At 37.3% G+C, this 21,241-nt stretch overlaps 2 protein-coding genes across 3 annotated transcripts in view; one reads left to right on the top strand and one right to left on the bottom strand.

Annotated features, from left to right (window-relative positions):
* LOC107091644 (cullin-5) overlaps nucleotides 1–4,667 on the bottom strand; it is a 20,559-nt gene extending 15,892 nt beyond the window's left edge. The window contains exons 1-3 of one of the 2 annotated variants that reach the window (XM_015385687.1): nucleotides 4,629–4,667; nucleotides 1,963–2,072; nucleotides 781–880 (exon numbers count right to left, since the gene is read on the bottom strand). In XM_015385687.1, the coding sequence (XP_015241173.1) occupies nucleotides 781–880; nucleotides 1,963–2,072; nucleotides 4,629–4,652 (234 nt within the window). In that variant the 5' untranslated portion in view covers nucleotides 4,653–4,667. Of the gene's footprint in view, nucleotides 1–780; nucleotides 881–1,962; nucleotides 2,109–4,628 lie in introns of both variants that reach the window. The other variant, XM_015385688.1, reaches the window with a different exon arrangement.
* Nucleotides 4,668–9,509: 4,842 nt separating this feature from the next.
* On the top strand, nucleotides 9,510–18,840 carry LOC107091622 (solute carrier family 35 member F2-like). Its single transcript, XM_015385641.1, has 8 exons — nucleotides 9,510–9,639; nucleotides 11,245–11,420; nucleotides 11,864–11,991; nucleotides 13,660–13,819; nucleotides 14,531–14,687; nucleotides 14,770–14,822; nucleotides 15,498–15,652; nucleotides 18,164–18,840. The coding sequence occupies exons 1-8, from the start codon at nucleotides 9,530–9,532 to the stop codon at nucleotides 18,464–18,466; spliced, it is 1,242 nt and encodes a 413-aa protein (XP_015241127.1). The 5' UTR covers nucleotides 9,510–9,529; the 3' UTR covers nucleotides 18,467–18,840.
* The last annotated feature ends 2,401 nt before the right edge of the window (nucleotides 18,841–21,241 follow it).

The following is a 21,241-nucleotide window of genomic DNA, read 5'->3' as shown; positions in this document are numbered from 1 at the left end:
GACAATGAAAGTCGGAGTCGGGGCTTGAACCGCCAATCCTTCGATTTCAGAGCAAACTCCCACATCCAACGCCACTGTCGCCCTGTTTAGTTAACAGATGGGCTTCTCTTTGGTTCCTCTACTGCCTCCTAATGGACTTTAGGTTGATTTTAATCTATTTCCGCAGTCCTTCCAGAGTAATGGAAACAAAAATCATTCAAATTTTCTAGGATACTTTTAAGCAGAGTAAAAAGGGTAGCTCTGGAATTGTCATGAGAAAGGGAATTCTACCGGTTTTGGTTTTTTTTGCCGTTTATAATTTTACCGTTGTAGAAGTAGCTAATCATTCTAAAGTTTGAACATTCAGTTACCTTTAAAATCTTAGAAAAATAAACCCCAAAACAAAACAATTTTATTGGATATTTTTGTGATTGGTGGGGAGACAGACTGATTTTTCCTTTGCTTTTTTAAATCTTAAAAAAAAAATCCTTACAAAGAGTCTTAAAAAAGGATGCTATATTAACACCAACCTGATTCCTAGCGCAAAGCTGAAAACTAAACATAAAGTAGATGATCAATGGAAGGATGATGTACAAGGTCTGGACGGTAAATGTGTGAAATAAGCAGTCAGTGATTAAAGAATAACCAAAGCCCTGAGGTCTATTGGTCACAACCGCAGCATTAAATCATGAGAAAGTCTCAGAGAAAGTGAAATTTACCACCTAATAAAACCCTGTACTATATGGTTCAAAGAGAATTACTCAAACTAAAACAACAATCAGTAGTAAAGTCGCTACTTACAGTTTGTGCTTGTTTGATAAAGTCGAGGATGTCTTCTTTGAGGGCTTGGTGGATTTTGGCAGGACCTTTATCGTCCCATAAACACACAGCATGGACATCACTGGAAAGAAAAATAAAAAAACTTGCCAATCAGTCTTAAGCAAAAGACCCTGTGCCTCATACAAAAAATGCTCCATTTCTGATACTGATGCAAATCTAAATATAATCATTTCATCAATTAAGTAATGAAGTCATCACATAATGAAGTTTTTAGATAATAAACCAATAAAGTGATTAGAAGCGATGAAAAGAATGCCGGGGTTCCTAATTCAAGTCTTCAACAAATACTATCCTGTCAGGATATCCTAAAGGGATTCTTTCTCCTGGATCAACCTGCTGAACTCCGTCTTCAGCAAACCATTCAGCTCTACAGAGCCCTGGTAATAAACCATTCATTTTTCTCAGGTTTGCTGCAGAAGGGATGCATCTAAACGTTGCATGTTATGCTACTTCCCTGATCAAAAGGCAGCGAGTGCTTCTCTAAGGCCACTGCTGATGTCCTGTCTGATATGCTGTGTGTTAACACAATGATACCATTCCAGGGCAGAAAGCTGACAAAGCAGCTTTCACAGACAAGTGGTGAAACTGATGATAATCAGTTAATCGTGGGCTTCAATCGACTCCACCTGAAGGCACTTCCTCTATTTTACATAGCACCCCAGAGAAAGCTAACACAAAGCTTTTCCATTATTGCATGCACCTCCTTACTATTTACCCCAAACTCCAGCACACCAGTCTCCAAACACGTCCTCTGAAAACTGGTTGTGCTTTCCAGACCTCTCAGAGGAGATAACAGATCCTACCCAATATTTTTCTTCATCTCTTTCTCTTGAGAAACTTATTACACTGCCCAGGAATCTGAAGCATAATACCATCAACAAGAAATTCTGAAAGAAACTAGAGGAAATTCACACATTCTGAACAAAGATTGCAGACGGACTGAAACATGGAGGAAAACTCCTTCAGAACAGGTGGTGACTTCTGTCTTCACAGATTAGCCACCGTGGATGCATCCTTCTTATCTATCAGGACACAATCTAGTGGTTATTCAGGTCTTCAATGCAATGTCTCATCAGACCCCTCCCCCACCAGCTGTTTTTATTGAGAGAGTAGCTGTAATGCGACAGAGCAAACATTTCTTACGAGAATAAGTCGAACCACTGCTGCTTGGTGACGGCCTCTTGTCTTAGCAGCTTGAGAACGATGGGCCGCATCAGGTCCCACTTGTCCTCAAACTGCAGGGACCCCTTGTTCTGCCAGAAAGACATGTGGGAAGGGTGGAGGAAAATCTAATATTACAGCACAGAAATGAGAAAATACGGGCTGGGAGTGAGAAAAGGAGTTTGCAGAAGAGATGCACCGAACAGAGTTTTTTCTGGATGATATTGATTTAAAATCTTTAAGAGTCTGACCTGCAGATTTTTATTTTAATGCCTCTGTTCGCTTCTAACGACTACACAACAAAACAGAAGAAAAAAAGACTATAGATTAAGTACTAGAATAAAAAAACATGATGAAATAGTAATACATCAACAAAATTGTCCCTAAATTAGCAACCAGATTTTGTGAGTTGATGCATTTTTAGGCCAAAAATTAAGGAAACTCTTAGTTTTAATTAGAGAAATATCAGATCTTTCTGTATTTGACCCATTGTTGACCCTTGATCAGAGCCAATTGTGAAGTACTTATATCTCGGTTGGTGCATCTTTAGTTGGAACAAACGTCACACAGTAGAGAAATACAGCAGAGCACTAAGCAGAAGTGGAACTAGGTCTTTAACTTCAAATACTAAAGAAAAGCTTTTAAAACTCTGAAAATAACATTTTTTATTTAAAGACTACCAAGAGGCCTTTTGTGTAAAAATCCTGAGCTTGACAGCTCACTGAGATAACTAGTACTTAAAGATAAACTTAATAAAACACCACTAACGTTTCTAGGGCATCAAACTCATCTGAAAACACAACAAAAAACAAAAAATTCCTTTGTTTTTAAATGACAAAAAAAGGAAGCTCTACCACTTCCTTTAAATTTCTGAGTAATACTGGAAATCATGTTTCAACACTGCTTGATCATATAACGCTGAAAATGTCAGGCATAAAATATATAAATTAGCTAATATTGAAGGATCAGTGAGAGTAAAACAAGGTGGAATAAATTAATAAAACTATTTTTTCAGCACTAATTGCAGAAATTACCATTTTTTTTTATTCTAAGTGCAAAGACATGATGGAGTAAAGTTATCTAAGCTGAGGATCATGTTGATATTTGAAATAAGTAAACAATACCTGTAAAAGGGAAATTGTTTAGGCAGCATACAGCACATTACTCTAGCTTTTCAAGAGCAGTGTTTTTACAGTTTGAACTTTGAGAAAACATTTATAGTAGTGTCAGTATATGGAGGTTTTCAGATCATGAATTCTGCAGAAATCACAACATTAAATCAGGTAGCGCTCCATACATTGGCTGGGTCTTTTCAGCACCTTTATTTTCCCGTTTTCCGGCCATTCTGTATAAAAGTTGTTGCTGTATATGGGATCATCGTCCTGCTGAAGACCCAGAATGGCTGATCAACATGTATTCACCAGAAAGACCGAATAACTACATAATGTACCCAGATGTGGAGAATGTGACTTCATACTGAGGATTTCAGCCTGCCGTGTAGAAAAATTTGGGATTCCAGCTATCGAGAACTGAAGCTTAATGACTCTGCTGAGGGGATAAACTACTGACGCAGTTATAGTTTGTTTTTTTTTCTCCAAAAAGTAATTAGTAGCAAAGAATTGAAGGGAAATTACCAATTGGTTTAAGTTCAGGGTGTGGAAATGTTAGTTTATTTCAGGACCCTAGACCTGTACATGAATGGCAGGAGGGAAAGAGGGATCTGCAAGTATATTAGCCACTTTAAAATTGTGACATTTTTATAACATTATAATGACAGACATCCAATCGTTTGGGTGCAGCCTTTTTAACATTTCCCAGACTGATGAAGAGCAAAGTTCATTGCATCCTCTTGTCCAGCAAACTGCCTTAATAGTTCTACATGTATTAAAATGCAGTTTTAAACTAGTTTATATTGGCATGAAGTTTTCAGTCACATCTAAGGATAACCAAGTTTAACTAGAAATGTTAAGATAATACCACAGTAGGGTCTAGATTGGGTTTGCTTCATCTCTACCTTGCATGTCAGCAGATATTTTGGGGGTTTAAAGTCCAGCTAGATGTGATCTGCGTAGCTTTCTCTGCAGATTAAAGTTTTGGATGAGGTGAGTAGTGTTTAGGAAGGCCTTTCAGGAAAAAGACGCTAAGTTTAGCAGCTCAGCCTTGAAAGATAAAGTCTAAACATCAGCCGTGGCTTCAGGGTTCTTCTGTGGGTGTGTTGGGTTTGTTGTGTTGGGATCTGGGTTCCTCTCTAACCGTGTTTCTCTCAGAGCTTCGGCTGAGAGCTGCTTCTGGTTCACCCCTCGGGCAGCCGGGTCCAAATAACTAACGGATATGGTTCCTTTTGCCGGTTCACAATATCAAGAAGAAGGCAAGGTTCATAATTTTAGAACAGGTTTGGTTAAATTGGAGCTAAAAGGGGACGAACGTGATCCGGGAAACAAACCCCGGTATAACACAAGACTTCACAAACGGTAGCGGCCACTTCACCCGCTCCTTTAGGAGCTTTTATTACATAAATGCTAACATTAGCGGAGATGCATGCAGGCGGAAGCCCCGAGAACATTAATCGGCAGTTAACCTATAAATATATCACAGCAAATGACCTAAATATGCACTGAAACAGTGAATGTAATTCAGCGGCTTCTTACCTTTAACAAATTAGGCGTCGCCATGTTTCTCCAACTTATCACCTCGCGGATTCTCGCGAGACAGGTATTCGGGATTAGGTAATGGTAACCCAGTTCACAGAAATAAACCCCTGCTTCTAAAAACAGATTTGTTACAAAATTTGTTTATCTCATCTCAACATATAATGAAATATTGTTAATATACCAAAAATAAAAAACACTTCTGTTTATTTATGGATGAAAAAAATACACTCAAAACACACCAAAGATCTTGCCATGGTTTTAAAAAACATTTGATAATAAATGTCTGAATCCTTAAAATAATATATTCATGATCATTTCACCTAACCTCAACAGTTTCAGATTGTGTAGTAAAAGTGAATAAAGTCATACTTCATTTAATGAACGATAACAGGTTTACAAAGAATCCATAATGTGTTTTAGAACAAGCTGAGCAGTAGATTGTTCTTGATGCACCAGAGTCAGAAAGGTAAACTTATTTTGCCTCCAGGATAAACTGCTTTTAAACAAACTTAGTGTTTCTTAAAATATATACTTTAATGTCAAGAAATGTAGAAATATAGTTAAATGTTACATGCAAGGCTAGGTCAAAGATAAACTGAATAAAGATCCAAAGCAGAATTTAAATTGCAGGCCCATTAAAAGTACTCCATTAAAAAATGGATTTATGTATGATCATTTTGGATTCAACACAACATTTGCTTACAGCTGACATTTACTAAAAAAATATTGGGTTTTGCTTGACAATCATCAGTAGAGTTTATGCAAGTTATTAGAGTTAAAGTAACCTTTTGACTTATTTTATTCATTCTTTTACATTTAATTTATCCATGGTAATATCTTAAAGTTTAATAAACTCATTAGAAAGAATAAATCACTTATTTAAATGTAAAAATGATCAGACAGGGCAGATAACCTGAATTCTGAGAGCAACATACAATAACAATTATTCATCCCTTTCACATTATTTACTTCATGTGACAAAAATGGAACAATGTGGGTTCAAAAAAATGTGCTAACTAAAGCAAACTAAAGGGAAAAACTCACTTATTCAGGGGTTTCAATCGCTTCTATGTTGTTCACAGATGTATAATATCCAAACCTATTCTCTTGAACCTGTGGTTCTGAAGCTACAAGTGGCCCTTTGATTGTATTTTAAATACTTTAGATAAAAAATACAGAGGTAATTAGTGTTTTTTTAAATTTATAAATATCATAGGATTTCCTTTAATAACTGCTGAATCTTTGCATGAGAATAACACTTAAGGTACCAGTAACATAGGTGTTGTAGTTTTAATAGGGGCATACTGATTACAGTTTCCTGCCTGATCACCGATCTTTAAAAACCCCGACATGCTGATTCTGATTTTGGTCAACACTGGTTTTTTTTTATAAAGGCTTTTATGGGATCACAATACATCTTCAATGTTTTCGTCTTATTTTATTGAGGAAAACTGAACAATATCCATGATGTAATATACTTGTTTAACCTGCACAAGATAACGATCTGAAGTATAACTGAAACGTTTGGAGCAGGGGGGGGTTAAATCTTTCAGAGCTTTGAAGAGGATAAGATCAGTTTCACATCTAAGTATCAGCTGATCTCCAATCTCCTAAATCAATGAAACCCAGAGCTGATCATTGGCTGGGTGATCGGTGCGTCTGTTTTTTTTTTTTCAGATCTATTGCTGTTGTCATTAAGTTGTAATGATAATAATAGTAATAATTGCACTTTATTAATCGCACACTAGAGGAATTCTTCCCTGCATTTGACCTATCCACTTAGGGAACAGTGAGTTGCCATTGTGCGGCACCCAGGGCACAGTGTGGGGTTAAGGGTCTTGCTCTGGGACCCAGAGCGGCAGTACGTGGGATAGGAGCTTGAAATCAGAACCTCTGGATTCCAAGCGTAATGCCCTAACCACTAGGCCACCTCTTCCCCATAAACGTAAACAATGTCCTTTGCTACACTATTTACAGAAGAATCAGCACGCTATAGAGAAAAAGTAATCCCTTCTGTACATTTTTTAAAAATAATTTTTTTTAACCTTTAAAAGTCAATGAAAATAAAGACAAATTGTCTTGTGTAGATATTTACCAACAATTATGTACATTCTCAGCAAACTTAATATTTGCAACTCAAAGTAAATTTGATTTTGCTGGACTGAGAGGAAAAATAGCTCTTTGGCTTGTGAAGGTTAAAACCCCTCTCTTAGACATACAAACTGCTTTTATAAATATTTATTTAAGAAGGAATCTCAGTAAATTTCTTGGGCTGTGCTATGACGCATTCCCCTTATGAGATAAGTCCTGTTGTGAAATGTCCTTTCTATTAAATAATACTCCAGCAACCTATTACAACAATGTCGAGGCTATTGCGAAAGTCAGCCTTCTATGGAGTTATTTCTTTGCTTTTATTAAACTCAAAGAAAAAAAACTAACTGAGAGGGGGAAAATCATTTTGAAAAAAAAATAATTATATTACAGAGAAAAAATTTCACACTGATAGCAAAAACAAATGTTATTTGAGACTGAAGAAAAAGTTTTGAGGATTAGGATTCAATCAGTGATAACAATCTACTCAGCCTATTGAAACAATCTGAGGTCTTTCTATGGGACTGATCATCCCTAATAACGGCCATGTATTGTGATGATAACATCTGATACAGCTGCAAACAGCTGCTTAGTATTTCCTGTGTAATAGTAGACACAATCAACATGAGGATAAACTCCATGAGATGATGCACAGGTCCTATTAGAACAATGTTTTTAGACTTTATCTCCATCTGCTGCCAGATGATTTCTCCCAAACGGATACATTGATCCACTAGCATTCAAGAAGTAAAACCTTGATGTTATCGTGGTCACAACAGACTATGGCAAGCCGTTTTGATATGTATTAATTTTATTGAATATGTATTCCTGATATCTGAAGAAACATTTTTTCCTTGTCAAAATGACCATTTCAAACATAAGGATGCTCTTTGCATTTAGAATAAACATTCTGATGGTCTAGAAATGAACCATAGATCTCCATATTACTATTGTTACTGGTAGGCATTTGTATTGTTTTGACTATGGAGAAAAGTATTTCAGATACCATAAATACATATTCAGACATGCTGATAAATGTTAAAAAAGGTTGCTTAAAATTTGTACATATTTCTACCGGTAGATATATAAAACTTAAATCTTAATAGTAAAATATTGCAGTTTTTTTCAGTTTCTGCTGCAAAAAGAAAATATGGGATTATGCTTCAGTTTAGGAATGTGATTTTGATCAGGAACAATCTTATTTTAGTTATCTAGCCTCCAGGGAAGTCCTATGCCAAGACATTGGAGAGGAGAGGCGATGGTCGAACCTTGACTGCAAGGGGGGTAGTGTGGATTTTGTCCTTGCCATGGAACAGTGGACTAGCTCTACACCCTTCACAGGGTGTTCAGCTAGTCCACACATGCTTTGTGGACCTGAAGGCATTCGACCGGGTCCCTCGTAGTGCCTTGTAGAGGTGTTTCAGGACTGAGGAATCTGGGGCCCTTTACTAGGGGCTGTCTGGGTTCTGTACAAGTGGAGCAGAAGCCTGGTCTGTGTTGCCAACGTTAAGTCGGACCTGTTCCCAGTGCATGTTGGATTCCGCCATAGCTGCCCTATGGGGCCGTTTGCAGCCGAGTGTGAAGCGGGAATTAGGTCCTCCAAGTCAGAGGCCATGGTTCTTGACCTCAAAAAGGTGGCTTGACCCCTTCAGGTGAGAAGTTGGAAGGTTGGAGTTTAGGTATCTTCGGGTCCTGTTCACCCGTGAGGGTAGGATGGAGCAGTAGATCAATACACGGATTGTTGCGGCTGCTGCTATAATGTGGATGCTGCATGAGTGAGCTTAGTGAAAAGGAAAAGCTCTCGATTTACTGTTCAGTTTACGTTTCTACCCTCCCCTATGGTCATTAAATCTGGATCATGACCAAAAGAATTAAATCCCGGATACAAGCGGCCAAAACGAGCTTTCTCTGCATGGTGACTACCGGTGTCTATAGAGAGGGAAGTCTGTAAGCCTCTACTAAGACTGCTGGCTCCGCAACCCGGTCCGGGATAAAGCAGGAGATGAAAGCCACCCCTTCTTCTTAACCTGACAAATACAATCTTGAAATGTTTATTCTATTTATTGTTTGAGCTACTATCGATTTTCTGCTGTGAAATAATGAATAATATAAAAGGTACTAAATTGTTAAAACCACCTTTCAGTTCACTCAAGGAATCTCTATAATTAAAACGTACCAAACAACTCAAGACCATTAAGATAGTTTAAAACACTATTTAAGATATAAAGACAAAAATGCATTTTAGTTGTATCTGTATTTAAATAAAAGTACATATTCATGCACATCTAGGGAAATTAAAAAAGGTTTTTTAGTATCTTCATTCGTTCAGTTTACATCACTAAAAACAATTATAAATAATGTTACTATTAATATGTTTGTTAATGGTTTTTGTTGTTTCTGGTGCTTTTAACAGATGTGTTTATATACTTGTTAAAAAGTTGTGTGGCAGATGTGAGATTGACCCATTTTATCTGAAATAAAGTTAAATAGATCCCCCCTCCTGATCTCATCAGCAATTTTAACAAGAGGAAAACGTGATTAATTATGCAGATGGTTTTACATTTAGAAAAGTGAAAGTATATTACAATTACAATAGTTAAAGCCAAATCTTTCATCATGTATCTCTTATAAGCTCTTATCTTCCATGCTGCTGATTGTCTTCTAACTGCATTTTAAAAATATAGATAAGTAAGGGAATGACCTTTGACCACTGAGACAGTTAATCATTCAGCTCCAAAACAATGAAAGGAAAGGATTTTAAAGAGCCTGAAACTCAGAGGACTCTTCAGCTGCGGTAGTGAGAGAGCATGGCTGCTAAACAATCCGAGGAGCCCGGCGAGGGAAATAACTTTGAGGGCCAATGTAATGGATTTCTGATGAAGCTCAGAGCGTTCAAACCATCGGAGGTTCTCACTTGGTGAGTGGATAAAATAACTTCTTCATTGGGGAAGTTTGTGGAAACCTCTGAGAAAAACAACTGAGAAATTCCTATTTAATTCAAACTTTGTATAGATATTAAATTTAAAGGACTTAAGCAACCGTATCTGTAACGGATAGATGATAACAGATATTTTGTAATTTTCCGCTTCCCGAATTGGACAAAGACAAATCCTCAGGTAATAATAAAGAGTCCTGCAATTTATATATATATAAAAAAAACTTAAGCAAGAAGCTATCACTGACAAAAAAAAAAGATCTTCTTTGTAACGCAATGGAATTTTATAAAATAAATGTAACATATGTTTTGTAACTTATACATACATGTACTGTCCTGTGCTGTAAGGTGCAGTGCATGTTGCCTAATGGATCCATATAAATTCCCTACATGCCTTTAAGTGACTGTTTTATTTTTTTATTTTTGTGTTGTTGAATTTAAACATGAATATTTTAAAGATCAGGGGCAGCTTAGACCTACATAAAATGAACAAATGGTTTACCTTATATATTTTATGTTTAGTCAGCTCATTTGGGTCCTTACAAGAGCAATAGTTTGTCATCCAAAGCTACGTGTCTGAAGATAATCTTTTGTTTCAAAGTGATATCAAATGTTGGCTTATGTGTTACCAACAAGTGTTATGCTTTCAAATTAATCCAGTTTTATTTGGTTTATATTTAAAGCACCAATTCAGAACAAAAGTTTCAAAGCATTTAAAATAACACAAATACGTTGTTCCAAGTTATATGCATACTGGTGTTTTCCTCATACTGGTGATCCCTTAGGGATCACAGGGGGTCCATGACCCCTAGGGGGTCCACAGAGGTGCTGCATGGGGGTCGCAAGAGTTTTGGTTGATTAGAATTTCCTTTTTTATATCCCCCCTGCAATTTTTTCCACTAATTGAAATTTTTTAAATACTCATTAACATGAATTCAACACACTGTAGTTAACAGATAAATGGAGGCAGAAGATGTCTTTCAGTCATCAATTCAAACATTCAGCGACACACAGGAGCTCTTTCAAGCTGGACACCGTTTCATTCACAACACCTGTCCCATCAATGAGGAATCACAATCAGAAATACTTTAATAATCCCAGGGAGAAATTACTTTCGTTACATGACTCCATCTGTAATAGAGTGACTATAGCACCAGTTTGATAGAACACAATTTCATACCATATATATAATTGGGGGTCCTTGGCCTGGAAAACTTTGAAGACCGCTAGTATTGAGTAATTCAGAGGTGGGACCAAGTCATTACCACCCAAGTAACAAGTTAGTCTGAATGCTTTACAGTCGAGTCACAAGTCCTTTGGTTTAGATTTCATGTCATTGACAAGTCATATAGTTGAATCTACCTCAGTTATATACAATAAGGTATAAAATTCGGATACATGACAAAAATGCGTTGCTTGCAGGTCTTGTAAGATGTATCAGTGTTGCCACCTACCCCTATTGTGAGCATATTGTGAGCTTTCTCACCACTTTTATATTTCAAATTATTTTGTTTTGTCTTTAAGATTTTAATATCCTCTAGGAAATGTGCACATATTCATGTCTCTAACTGATATATACTTTTGCAGGCAGCTTGCTAAGACACTGGCCATGGGTCAGGGTCTGGCGGGTCTGATCTGTGGTACCGCCGTATCCTCTCAGTACCTGGCCACAGAGTTCCAGGTGAACACACCCATGCTGCAGAGCTTCCTGAACTACACACTGCTGTGTGCCACCTACACCACCATGCTGATCTGCAGGAGAGGTAGGACTACTAGCAGCAGGAAGGCCAACTTTATCTAAACATTTATATTTAGTGGTACAGCTGCTTGCATTTTTTTTTTTTTTAATCTGGAATTTCCTCATATTTTCTGCTGGTAAACAGGCTTTCAGACTTGATGAATAGCTCTCCATGAGCTTGAAGTTTCAGTGTTTCTGAAAAAAAAAAAAAAAAAAAAAACAACATAACAAAACAACACTTTTTATTTATTTGGATTTTTTCACAAATTCCAGACAATTCTACACTTGGAAGCTTCTTTGTTCTTCAGTTAAATAGATTTTCAGTGATGAGACGGATTATTTCTGTCATCATCTGCACTATCATAAACTAATCTGATCAACTTATAGTCTGATTAACTGTCCTCATACTTGCTGGAAAAAAACACTTTTCATTACTGAAACTCAGGGGTGATCCCCTTTAAAATGCAGGGGATGGAAATATTTTACAGATTCTTAAGAGAAGATGGTGGAAGTACCTACTGCTGGGTCTGGTGGACGTGGAGGCCAACTACACCGTGGTTAAAGCCTATCAGTACACCACTCTCACCAGCGTGCAGGTGAGTACTGGATGTTTTCCTTCAGCTTACATGTCTTAATCTCAGACATCCCACCTGTTTGATCATGTGTGATGGTTTCATATTATGTTGCGTTTGTCATTTCAGAGACTTTGTTTAGCCAATTAATAATCAGGTCATAGTTCAATGTTTTGGATTTGCTCTTCCTTCACTATAATTTAATTCTGCAGTAAAGTATAAAAAAGAAGCTACATTAATATCCTAGCTTTCATTTTTTCAGTACATTGCATGTAATACAAACAACCAAAATCAATGTATTATTTCTGCTTTCAATGGTTTTAAGGCAAGGCAAATTTATTTATATATTGTACTATAGTATTATACAGAGACAATTCAAAGTGTTTTACATGAAATAAACAATATAAAAGAAAAATAAAAGCAGAATAGAAGCCAGTAAAGATTAAAAACTATAAAAGCAGGTAGTAAAGCAAATGAAACAGTTGAACCACAGCCCTAAACTAATAGTACATCAGTTAACAGTCTAACTTCAACTTGCAAAGGCAGTTCTAAACAAATAGGTTTTAACTTTAACTTAAAAGAACTCCGGCTTTCGGCACTTTTCAGTCATCTGGAGGTTTTTCCCACATATTTTGATCATAGAAACTAAGCTTCTCCATGTTTGGGTCTAGTTCTGCGTGTACAGAGTAGACTTGAACTAAAAGACCTGAGTGGTCTGGGAGGTTGATACACTGACAACAAATATGCAGTGAGAGAAAACAGTAGCCAGAAAATACAGCAAAACAGCATAAAATGACACCATGGAGCACAGTGGTGAAGGAGTGGTGATTTAGGCTAATTTTATAGCCACAGAACCTGAAAACTTCATAGTCACTAGGTGATCCAATGACTCCTCAGTATACCAAGGTAATCATGTGAGCCTATCTGTTTGGTTCAAACCATCTTTAACAGAACTATAATCCCAAACAGACAAAATCTATTTAAATGTCTGAAAAACCAAAGGACCAAGGTGTTGCATTGGCCCAGTTAAAGTCCAGCTCAAAGTGTGAAATTTAGAGCGGTGCAGAAGGAAAGATGACAAAACGATGCATAATGTTGTGGGAGATGGTCTGCAGCACGGCACAGCTGGTGTCACTGTTACTTTGCAGGTTTTTCTCATTAGTCCAAACCCAGGACTCGTTCTCCAAGGGGTTTTATCTCATCCCCATGCATGAGTGGTTTGTCTCCAGGTGCTAAGGCTTCCTTCTGCCGCCTGAAAACAAAAACATGAATGTTAGGTTTACTGGTCCCCTTAGATTGGCCTAGTGAATGTGAGCATGGCTGTAGCTCTGTTTTTATTGCTGTCCTGTGAGGGACTGGCGATCTGTCCAGGTTGTACCCCGCCTCTCGCCCTTGACCCCTCAGTAACAGTGCAAGGACAAGCAGATTGGACAGATGGGCGTGAGAGACTGATAAAATCAGAGAGAAAGTTATTGGTGCTGAAGGTTGTTCTACAGGTTGATGGACCATGGGGTGTACTTAGTTTTTTTTATACACAGCTTTTTCATTTAATGTTTACTGTTTAATACATGCAAAATGTTTTTACCTAATATTTGATTTAAATAAATTTGTCAAGATTATTTCCATAATTTCCCATAAGCTGTGCTTTGTTTTTATTATGATTGAGTCAGGTTTACTTGTTTTCTACTACAGTTGCTGGACTGCTTTGTGATCCCGGTCCTGATGCTTCTGTCCTGGTGGATCCTGAAGACCCGCTATAAGCTGATCCACTATGTGGCCGTCTGCCTCTGTCTGCTGGGGGTGGGGGCCATGGTGGGGGCTGACCTGCTGGCTGGAAGAGACCAGGGCTCCTGTAAGAGAGAGAGGGTTTCTAAATCAGAGTTATGGATTTACCTAACCCTTCTTTTTCTTTTTTAGACTCTTTTTTTCCCCAGCATTTTGTTTTTGCTTCAATTCTGAAAAAAGTATTTTTTTAGGAGTGGGAGGATTTTCATCTTAGTTTATCCATTTGTGTCAGTAGTTTACTAGTACTGTTGCTCCCCTCTGTTCCCAGTTTAAACTCTTCATGTTCAAGTTCATCCATCATTAGATCTTCTCTCCTCATCTCCTCTAATATGTTCCCTCCTGAGTGCAGTTATTGCCCTGCAAAAACTACCTGGAAATAAGTTAAAAACATTCTTAAATTAAGTGTATTTACCCATTTTGCAAAGGTAAATAAGATGATTTGCCATTGCAATGAGTATTTTTACTCTTAAAGTAAGACAATTAGTTAATATGAACTTGAAATAAGACAATGCAATTGTTTTTTTCTTATTTCAAATGTAAATTCCCTTGTTCCATTGGCAAAGTGTCTCACTTACCTCCCCAATTAAAAAAAACAAACACTTATTTTAAGAAAAAATAGATAATTTTTTTGCTGTGTAAGGATAGGGTTTGCCCACAGTCCCCAGCTTTGTGTCTTGTCCTCATTAACTTTAAAACATGACAGTAAATTGTTTTATTAGGCCATAAGCTAATTGAAAGAAAGGTCTCCTACCTTAAGTTGCATCTACTCTCTGTGCAGCCTCCAACATCTTACTAGGCGACGGTTTGGTGCTGCTCAGTGCAGCTCTGTATGCTGTGTCTAATGTGTCTCAGGAGTACACAGTGAAGAATCTGAGCAGAGTGGAGTTCCTAGGAATGATTGGCCTGTTTGGGACCATCATCAGCACCGTCCAGATGTGAGCCGTCATCAGCGACCTGAATCGATTTTACATAGTTTTTTACCTGGAGTTAATTTTTTCCCCATTATCTTATATGCAGGGTGATCCTAGAGCGCAATGAGATTCCCGGCATCATCTGGAGCTGGCAAGTTGGTCAGTACTCAGCTTTTCTGTCATCTAATGGTGCAGCTTATTGGAACTGAAAGGTGTTTTATATGAAACCTTATTCTAAGAATTAAAACAGGAAATATGTTTGTTTGTGATACCAGACACGTTCATTCTTTGTTTAATCAGAATTTATTACGCTTCTTAATTTTACCTACTGGGGTTAAAAATGGCAATTTGGAAAATGCCCCAAGTAGGAGAGTTTTTGTCTATTCTTCCAGGAATATTTGATCTTGACCTGCCAATACCTGCTTAAGGATTAGTGCACATTTAATACTTGGTTTATCAAATGTTTCTCCGGTATTTCGAGGGTTTTCTTTAATCTGTTTTGATACTGGGGTAGAAAGTGAATAAATTAGACGAAGTCAGGATCCAAAACTATTTCAGAAATTCTGAAGGATTTGTTTTTATATCAGCATCTCTTTGAAAGATTGCAAGAAAGTTTTCTTTAAGAAAATTATTAAATAAATGAGATTTGTTTGTGCAGTGATGTTTCTCTTATTTTTTTTCGATTTTTATGGAAATTTTGCCCACACATACACCCACCTTTTTTGATAATAATAATGGGCTGCTTGCGTAGAAACAGCTATAGTCCTTAAATCACTTTCTATACAGAAACGCTTCATTTTGTCTGATTTAAACACACTTCTTCTCTCTTCTCAGGGCTCCTGTTCTCTGCTTATGCTTTGTGCATGTATGCTTTGTACAGCTTCATGCCCATAGTGATGAAACTGAGTAGCGCCACCTCCGTCAACCTCTCCCTCCTAACCGCAGATCTCTTCAGCCTCTTCTTTGGGATCTTCCTCTTCCAGTACAATGTGAGCAATGTTATTTTAGCTGAAAAAAAAAAATAGACAAAAATTATGTTTCGTAAAAAGGCGAAAAATCTACATAGGTTCTCCTTCTGAACTCAACATAGAGTGAGGCGAGAGCCACAAACTATACTTTTTGAGAGTTTTTTAGAGACTCACACAAGCTATGAAAATATGTGGATTATAAATATTTTCTTTAATTGAAAATCTAATTTCAAATGGATTTTTAAGTTCTCAGGATGTCACCTAGTGCCAAGTTAATGAACCATTCATTTGATTTAGATGTGCTGAGTCAGGAGAACATCTAAAATATGGGACCAAATTCTCCAAAGACCAACTTTAGGTTGGAATCCACACCACTGGAACTAAGGTTGTATGTTCAGGGTTAACATCCCTCCTGCAGGAGGACGTCTGTCGCAGGAGTTTTTATGTTTAGCTCAACTTTGGCGAGCTTCCCTAATGCACAAAATAATCCAACAGCATTATGCTGCCACCACTTTGTTTTAAAGCTGGGACAGTTTACATTTGTCTGAGGACGTTTAAATACTATGTGTAAAAATAGCTCAAAGCCTCTGTATTATCTAAAGTTTAAGGAAACTTCAAGGCTTCCTTAAAAGCTTCTGCAGGACCTTTCAACCCAGCCATGTTTTAACTCTTTGCTCAATTCACAGGAAAAAATCCTAACGAGCCATAAAGATGATTCAGATGCATGCTCCTGCAGATGAATCTGAATGAATAACAAAAAACACAAAGAAAGATTTCATATAAAAATGACCTTGATATTTTAGAAATGTTCTGCTATATTAGAAGATGATGAGTAGTAACAGACATCCGTTTTTTTCTCTATGTTCTTATGTTGTCTTATTCTGATCCAGATACGTTATCTTCAAGATTGTTATCACTGGAAACAAGCAAAAAACGTGACGCACAGCTTTAACCCTGAAGGCTGTACAGCTGTAAACTGACAGCGTGAGCCAGAGAATGGCAGAAGTTGGAGCCTTTTTCTGTGTTTTATTTTAAATTTTAATATTTACCAAAGTCAGTTTATGTTGCTTTAAGTGAGGTACTGTGCTCCACACTCCTCCCTGGGTCACAGTAACCTGGAGATTGTTATAAAGATTCTGGAGTGTTAATGAATAAATGTCTAAAGTTAACCTGCAATCTCACTATCATCTGGATTCAGAAAGTACACTATCTAATCACGATTTTAGTAAAGGTGTGTGATGATCCCAATCAATAAAAGAGATATAACATTAAGAAAAGCTTTTCAGAAGTGGATACAACATTAGATATTCCTGTGACAGCAGTTTCCCCCTATATAAATAGGCAACAGAATAAAGAAGAACAGCATAACTTTGACAGCGTTGTATTTGGTTAAAAAGACTCCTGGAAAATTTTTATTTGGACAAATGAGAAATATTAAGATATTTGACCAAAGTGCACAGCATTAAAGAAGAGGAAGTCCAGCAGATCAGCACCTACACAATTATAATGCACGGTGGAGGAGGTGTGATTGCTTGGGTTTGTTTTGTTGCACAGGGTATGGGTTTCTTCAGTTCATGAGTCAGAAATTATTCAAAATATATTATAACAAATTTAACTGAATTAAATTAAAATCAAGTCAATTCAGTTCAATTCAATTTAGTTTAAGTTGATTCATTCATTTAATTCAAAACAACTTTATTAATCCCATGGGGAAGTTAAATAAAGTTATTTGTATAACAAAGTATTTTAGCTTCACTGGAAGTCTGTTTAAAGGTTCAGTGATGCAAGCAGAAAATAATGGTCCAGTCAAAGTCCATAGATGGCCTGTAGGGGTGTTATAGGGGCGACAGTGGCGTCCGATGTGGGAGTTTGCCCTGAAATCGAAGGGTTGACGTTCAAGCTTCGGCTCTGGCTTTCAGTGCTGTTGTTTTTGTGACACACGCAGCAGTCAGAGGGCTCAGTGTACTGCTGCCTCCTTTCTGTCAGTGAGCCCCAGGGAAGCTTTGGCTACCGTGTAACTTACCACCAGCAGTATGTGAGTGAAAGGGTAAATGACTGAATGTAATGTGAGGCGCTTTGGTCAAGCCTTCTGACTTAAAAAAGCGCTAAACAAGTACAGGCGATTTTACCAAAGTCCATAGACTCTATTAAAAAAGCTCTGCTGGGATCACCTGAGCAGAAACAAATGTCTGGAAACCTCAAAAGATTTAAGCAACACTGGAAAATGAGATAAGCTTCATAACCAAACAGAGAACAACAAGCTGTTGCTGCAAGAGGTGGCACTAAAAGACAGGAAAGCGAAGGGTTTACTACTTTATTTTTTGTCCTGATGAGTAAAACAGTAGAAAGAAAACAGGTTGTACTTCCTTTAACAATGAATGTTACTGTGTGACATTGGGAGCATTGCATTTTAGTGTCTGATCTTCACATTTTGTTCACCAATATGTTTCAGAATCAGCGTTTCCTTTCTACGTCTCCCCCTTTATTTATCAGTTTGTAGATTAAAGCTCTTTACTCTCTGCGTCACCTCAGTTCTCTGGACTCTACCTGGTCTCCCTCGTGGTCATCCTTGTTGGCTTCATCACCTTCAACGCTGTGCCAACACCCACCGTCTCCACAGACGCCAACACCTCTTCGTCTCCCTCTTCTATCTACGAGGAAAGCGTTTATGAGAATCCGGGGGCGACAGGGAATGAATTCGCCACAGAGGAAGCGGCTGTTAGCATCCCTGCAGAGCTTGAGGAGGAGGAGGATGTGAATAAGAAGAGGGCTTCAGATTTATCAATGAGCCTTGGACAGGAAACATTTCAAGTTGGACTCAGCACTAAACTGTGAACAACTAAAGAGTGGAAAATAGAATGTGACTCTTTTTTTTTTTGAGGTGATCCAAAAGGACGGTGAATATAGAAATATTGCAGAAAATCTGTGCAAATAGAAAACATTTTCTTTGTTTTTCTTCTTCTTTTTGTAGCTTATAATGAGAGTTTATTTTCTGGTGTCAAAATCCTTTGTTCCTGAGGAATGTTTGTCACCGTATCTTAAAGTTTTTGCTCCATGGGAGGTTAAATAATAGGAAATAAAGCATGAATGTACAGGCTTTGAGGGCAGCAGTTTAGACTCGTCCTTAGTCCTTACGGTCAGAAGGCCCTGGGTTTAAATCTCAGGGAGGTTGAGGCCTTTTTTAAGAAATGTATTCTTTGTCATATACATAGTTTCTCACACAATTCAACAACATGCCAGCTGGTAGCTCAAAAATGCTCTTAAATATAATTGTGTGCATTAAACACTGTTTGCCTGACGCGTGCCTTCATTTTGAAGAACTGATCTCCCAGAACCCTGAAAAGAATTGAGGTGCTACAGAAATTCAGATTTGTCAGCAACAAAACAAAACACAAATAATAGCATAAAGGTACAAAAACTAGGAAGAGACTATGCGGCGAAGGAGAACCCTGAATGTCTGAAAAGAAACTATGTGCAACTATAAGGTGCCATACTCAGATCAAATAAAAAAGTAAACAGCAGCCCATTTAGACATTAAAATGTAAAAATAACTGCATGAATATAAAAAGAGGGAGCAATCTGTGACCTGCAGCTCAGGAGTCTCATTTGTCCCTTTATTCAACACAGAGTTACCGTCTTCTCCAACAGAGTGACCCTGATGGTAGTTATAAAACTTCATGGCTTTTAGCTCATTTTTCATAAACATGGAATTAAAGAAAATGTTTTCATCTAGGTTTTGTAAAGGGTAGATAGTTTACCCTTTTTTTATTGTTCTCAATTTTTATTGATTTCCTGCAGTAAGAAAAAAATACACATACACATAGACATACACAGATCCAATGTAGAAAAATAAAGAACTTGTCTGATCCAGTGCACATGTGATGGTGATGATGGAGACTTCCACTCCACAAAATAAGGCGTCAAGCCAGTTAACAAGCAAAGGCTTCAAAAGTTTCCTCCAAAGAAGACAAACGGACATGGGGGGGTGATACACCTAATAAAGCAATGGTAGCATAGGGTTCAATTCATTTCCTGGTCGTTTTAGATAAAGAATTAAGATGTGTCCCCAGTAAGAACTCAAGACAAGACATGACCAAAACACATGCGTTTGACTTGCATTAACCAGACCACAGTGATCACAGACAGGATCCACATCCCTAAACATTATTGAGAGCCTAATCTTTGTCAGGTGGGCACAAAAATGCACCCATTTGCACTAAATGAATGAATGTTTGGAGCAAATAGATAATTCATGTACTTTCAAAGGCATCCTCTTCCACATCCGTAAATTGTTCAGCCAACTTGTCTTGCCCGAGCATCTCATGAGACTTTAAGGGGTTTAGCCTTAAGGAATAAATCTGGACATAAATAAATGAGATCATTCCTTTCAGACCAGGGAAAGTGTTGAGAAACATGTCAAGGGGAGATGCAGGGGGTTGAGCAGGGAACTGAGAAAGTCTACCAACAAACCCACAAATCTGTAGATATCTAAAAAAGAAATGTTGCCTAGGAAGAGGGAATTTTTTAGTTAGCTGCTCAAAAGAGGACAAAACATGATCTATATACAAATTTTAAATTGGACAAAATATTAAAAGCACTATCTACATGGATTTTTTGTAACTGGAACGCACAGCGAATATGTCTGGAGTCCAAAGAAACATCTGAATTATTTCCATATCCTCAAGGATGTCTTAACAATTACATTTTTTTGTTTTCCTTTTTTTTTTTTTTTACCTATAAATCTGTATAATCATAAAACAAATAAACTGGGTAGGGTATGTATCTATAAAAACTGCCATATAATAGCTACCTTTTTGGAAGTGCCCTGGACAATTTGAACTAGTAGAACACGAGGTAAAAGTCTTTTAGCAGTTTCACCTCCATCCAACTTCCACAGATGGTCTCTTCATTATTATAAGATGAGCTCCTGGTGTCTGCGTTCCAGTGAGACTCATTAACCATGGGAGTTTATCCTCCCTAAAAGTGGTTATATATGGCAGAATGAAATCTTTGTAATTTTGATATACTAATTATTTTTCTGTTGAAGACTTTTCAATGTGTAGACCTAAAGTTTGCCTTTTTTTTTTTTTTTTTATAGGAATCACTCTTCAGACAGAAGCAATGTCTCTAAAGCCTTCAGATTTAACGCACATGTTATCTGACTTGTTTTGTTATCTGAACCTTTCAATGACAAAAAAGCCATTTTACTCTCTGGTTACTTTTGCAGAGCTTAAAAACAACCTGACCTCCAAAGATATGATGGATTTCACTACTTCACATCAGAGAGTTTGCTCAAAAACAATATTTGAGTAAATAAACAGCTGAGCCAACACTTCTGATGTTTCCTGTCTAATAAGGAAAAATTTATGAAGTTCTTTAAGGAAACCCTAAACTTGGATGACCATCTAAATCCCTACTAAGCTTCAATAGTTAGATCTCTGGGGAAACTAGTTCTTGAACTCTGGCGCACCCTAGTTCTACCCAAATATAATGAGATACAGTTTGTAAAAGATCTTTTAAAATAAAACTGAGGAACTCTTTTTAAATTAGATATGTTTATAAGCAGAAAAAATGACTACTGTAATGTAAACATTACAAGAAAGTTTTCCA

Source organism: Cyprinodon variegatus, unplaced genomic scaffold (genome assembly GCF_000732505.1).
Source record: "Cyprinodon variegatus isolate N-32 unplaced genomic scaffold, C_variegatus-1.0 Scaffold345, whole genome shotgun sequence".
NCBI lineage: Eukaryota > Metazoa > Chordata > Actinopteri > Cyprinodontiformes > Cyprinodontidae > Cyprinodon > Cyprinodon variegatus.
The sequence above is the reverse complement of the archived record's forward strand: the minus strand, read 5'-3'. Positions and strand labels throughout refer to the sequence as shown.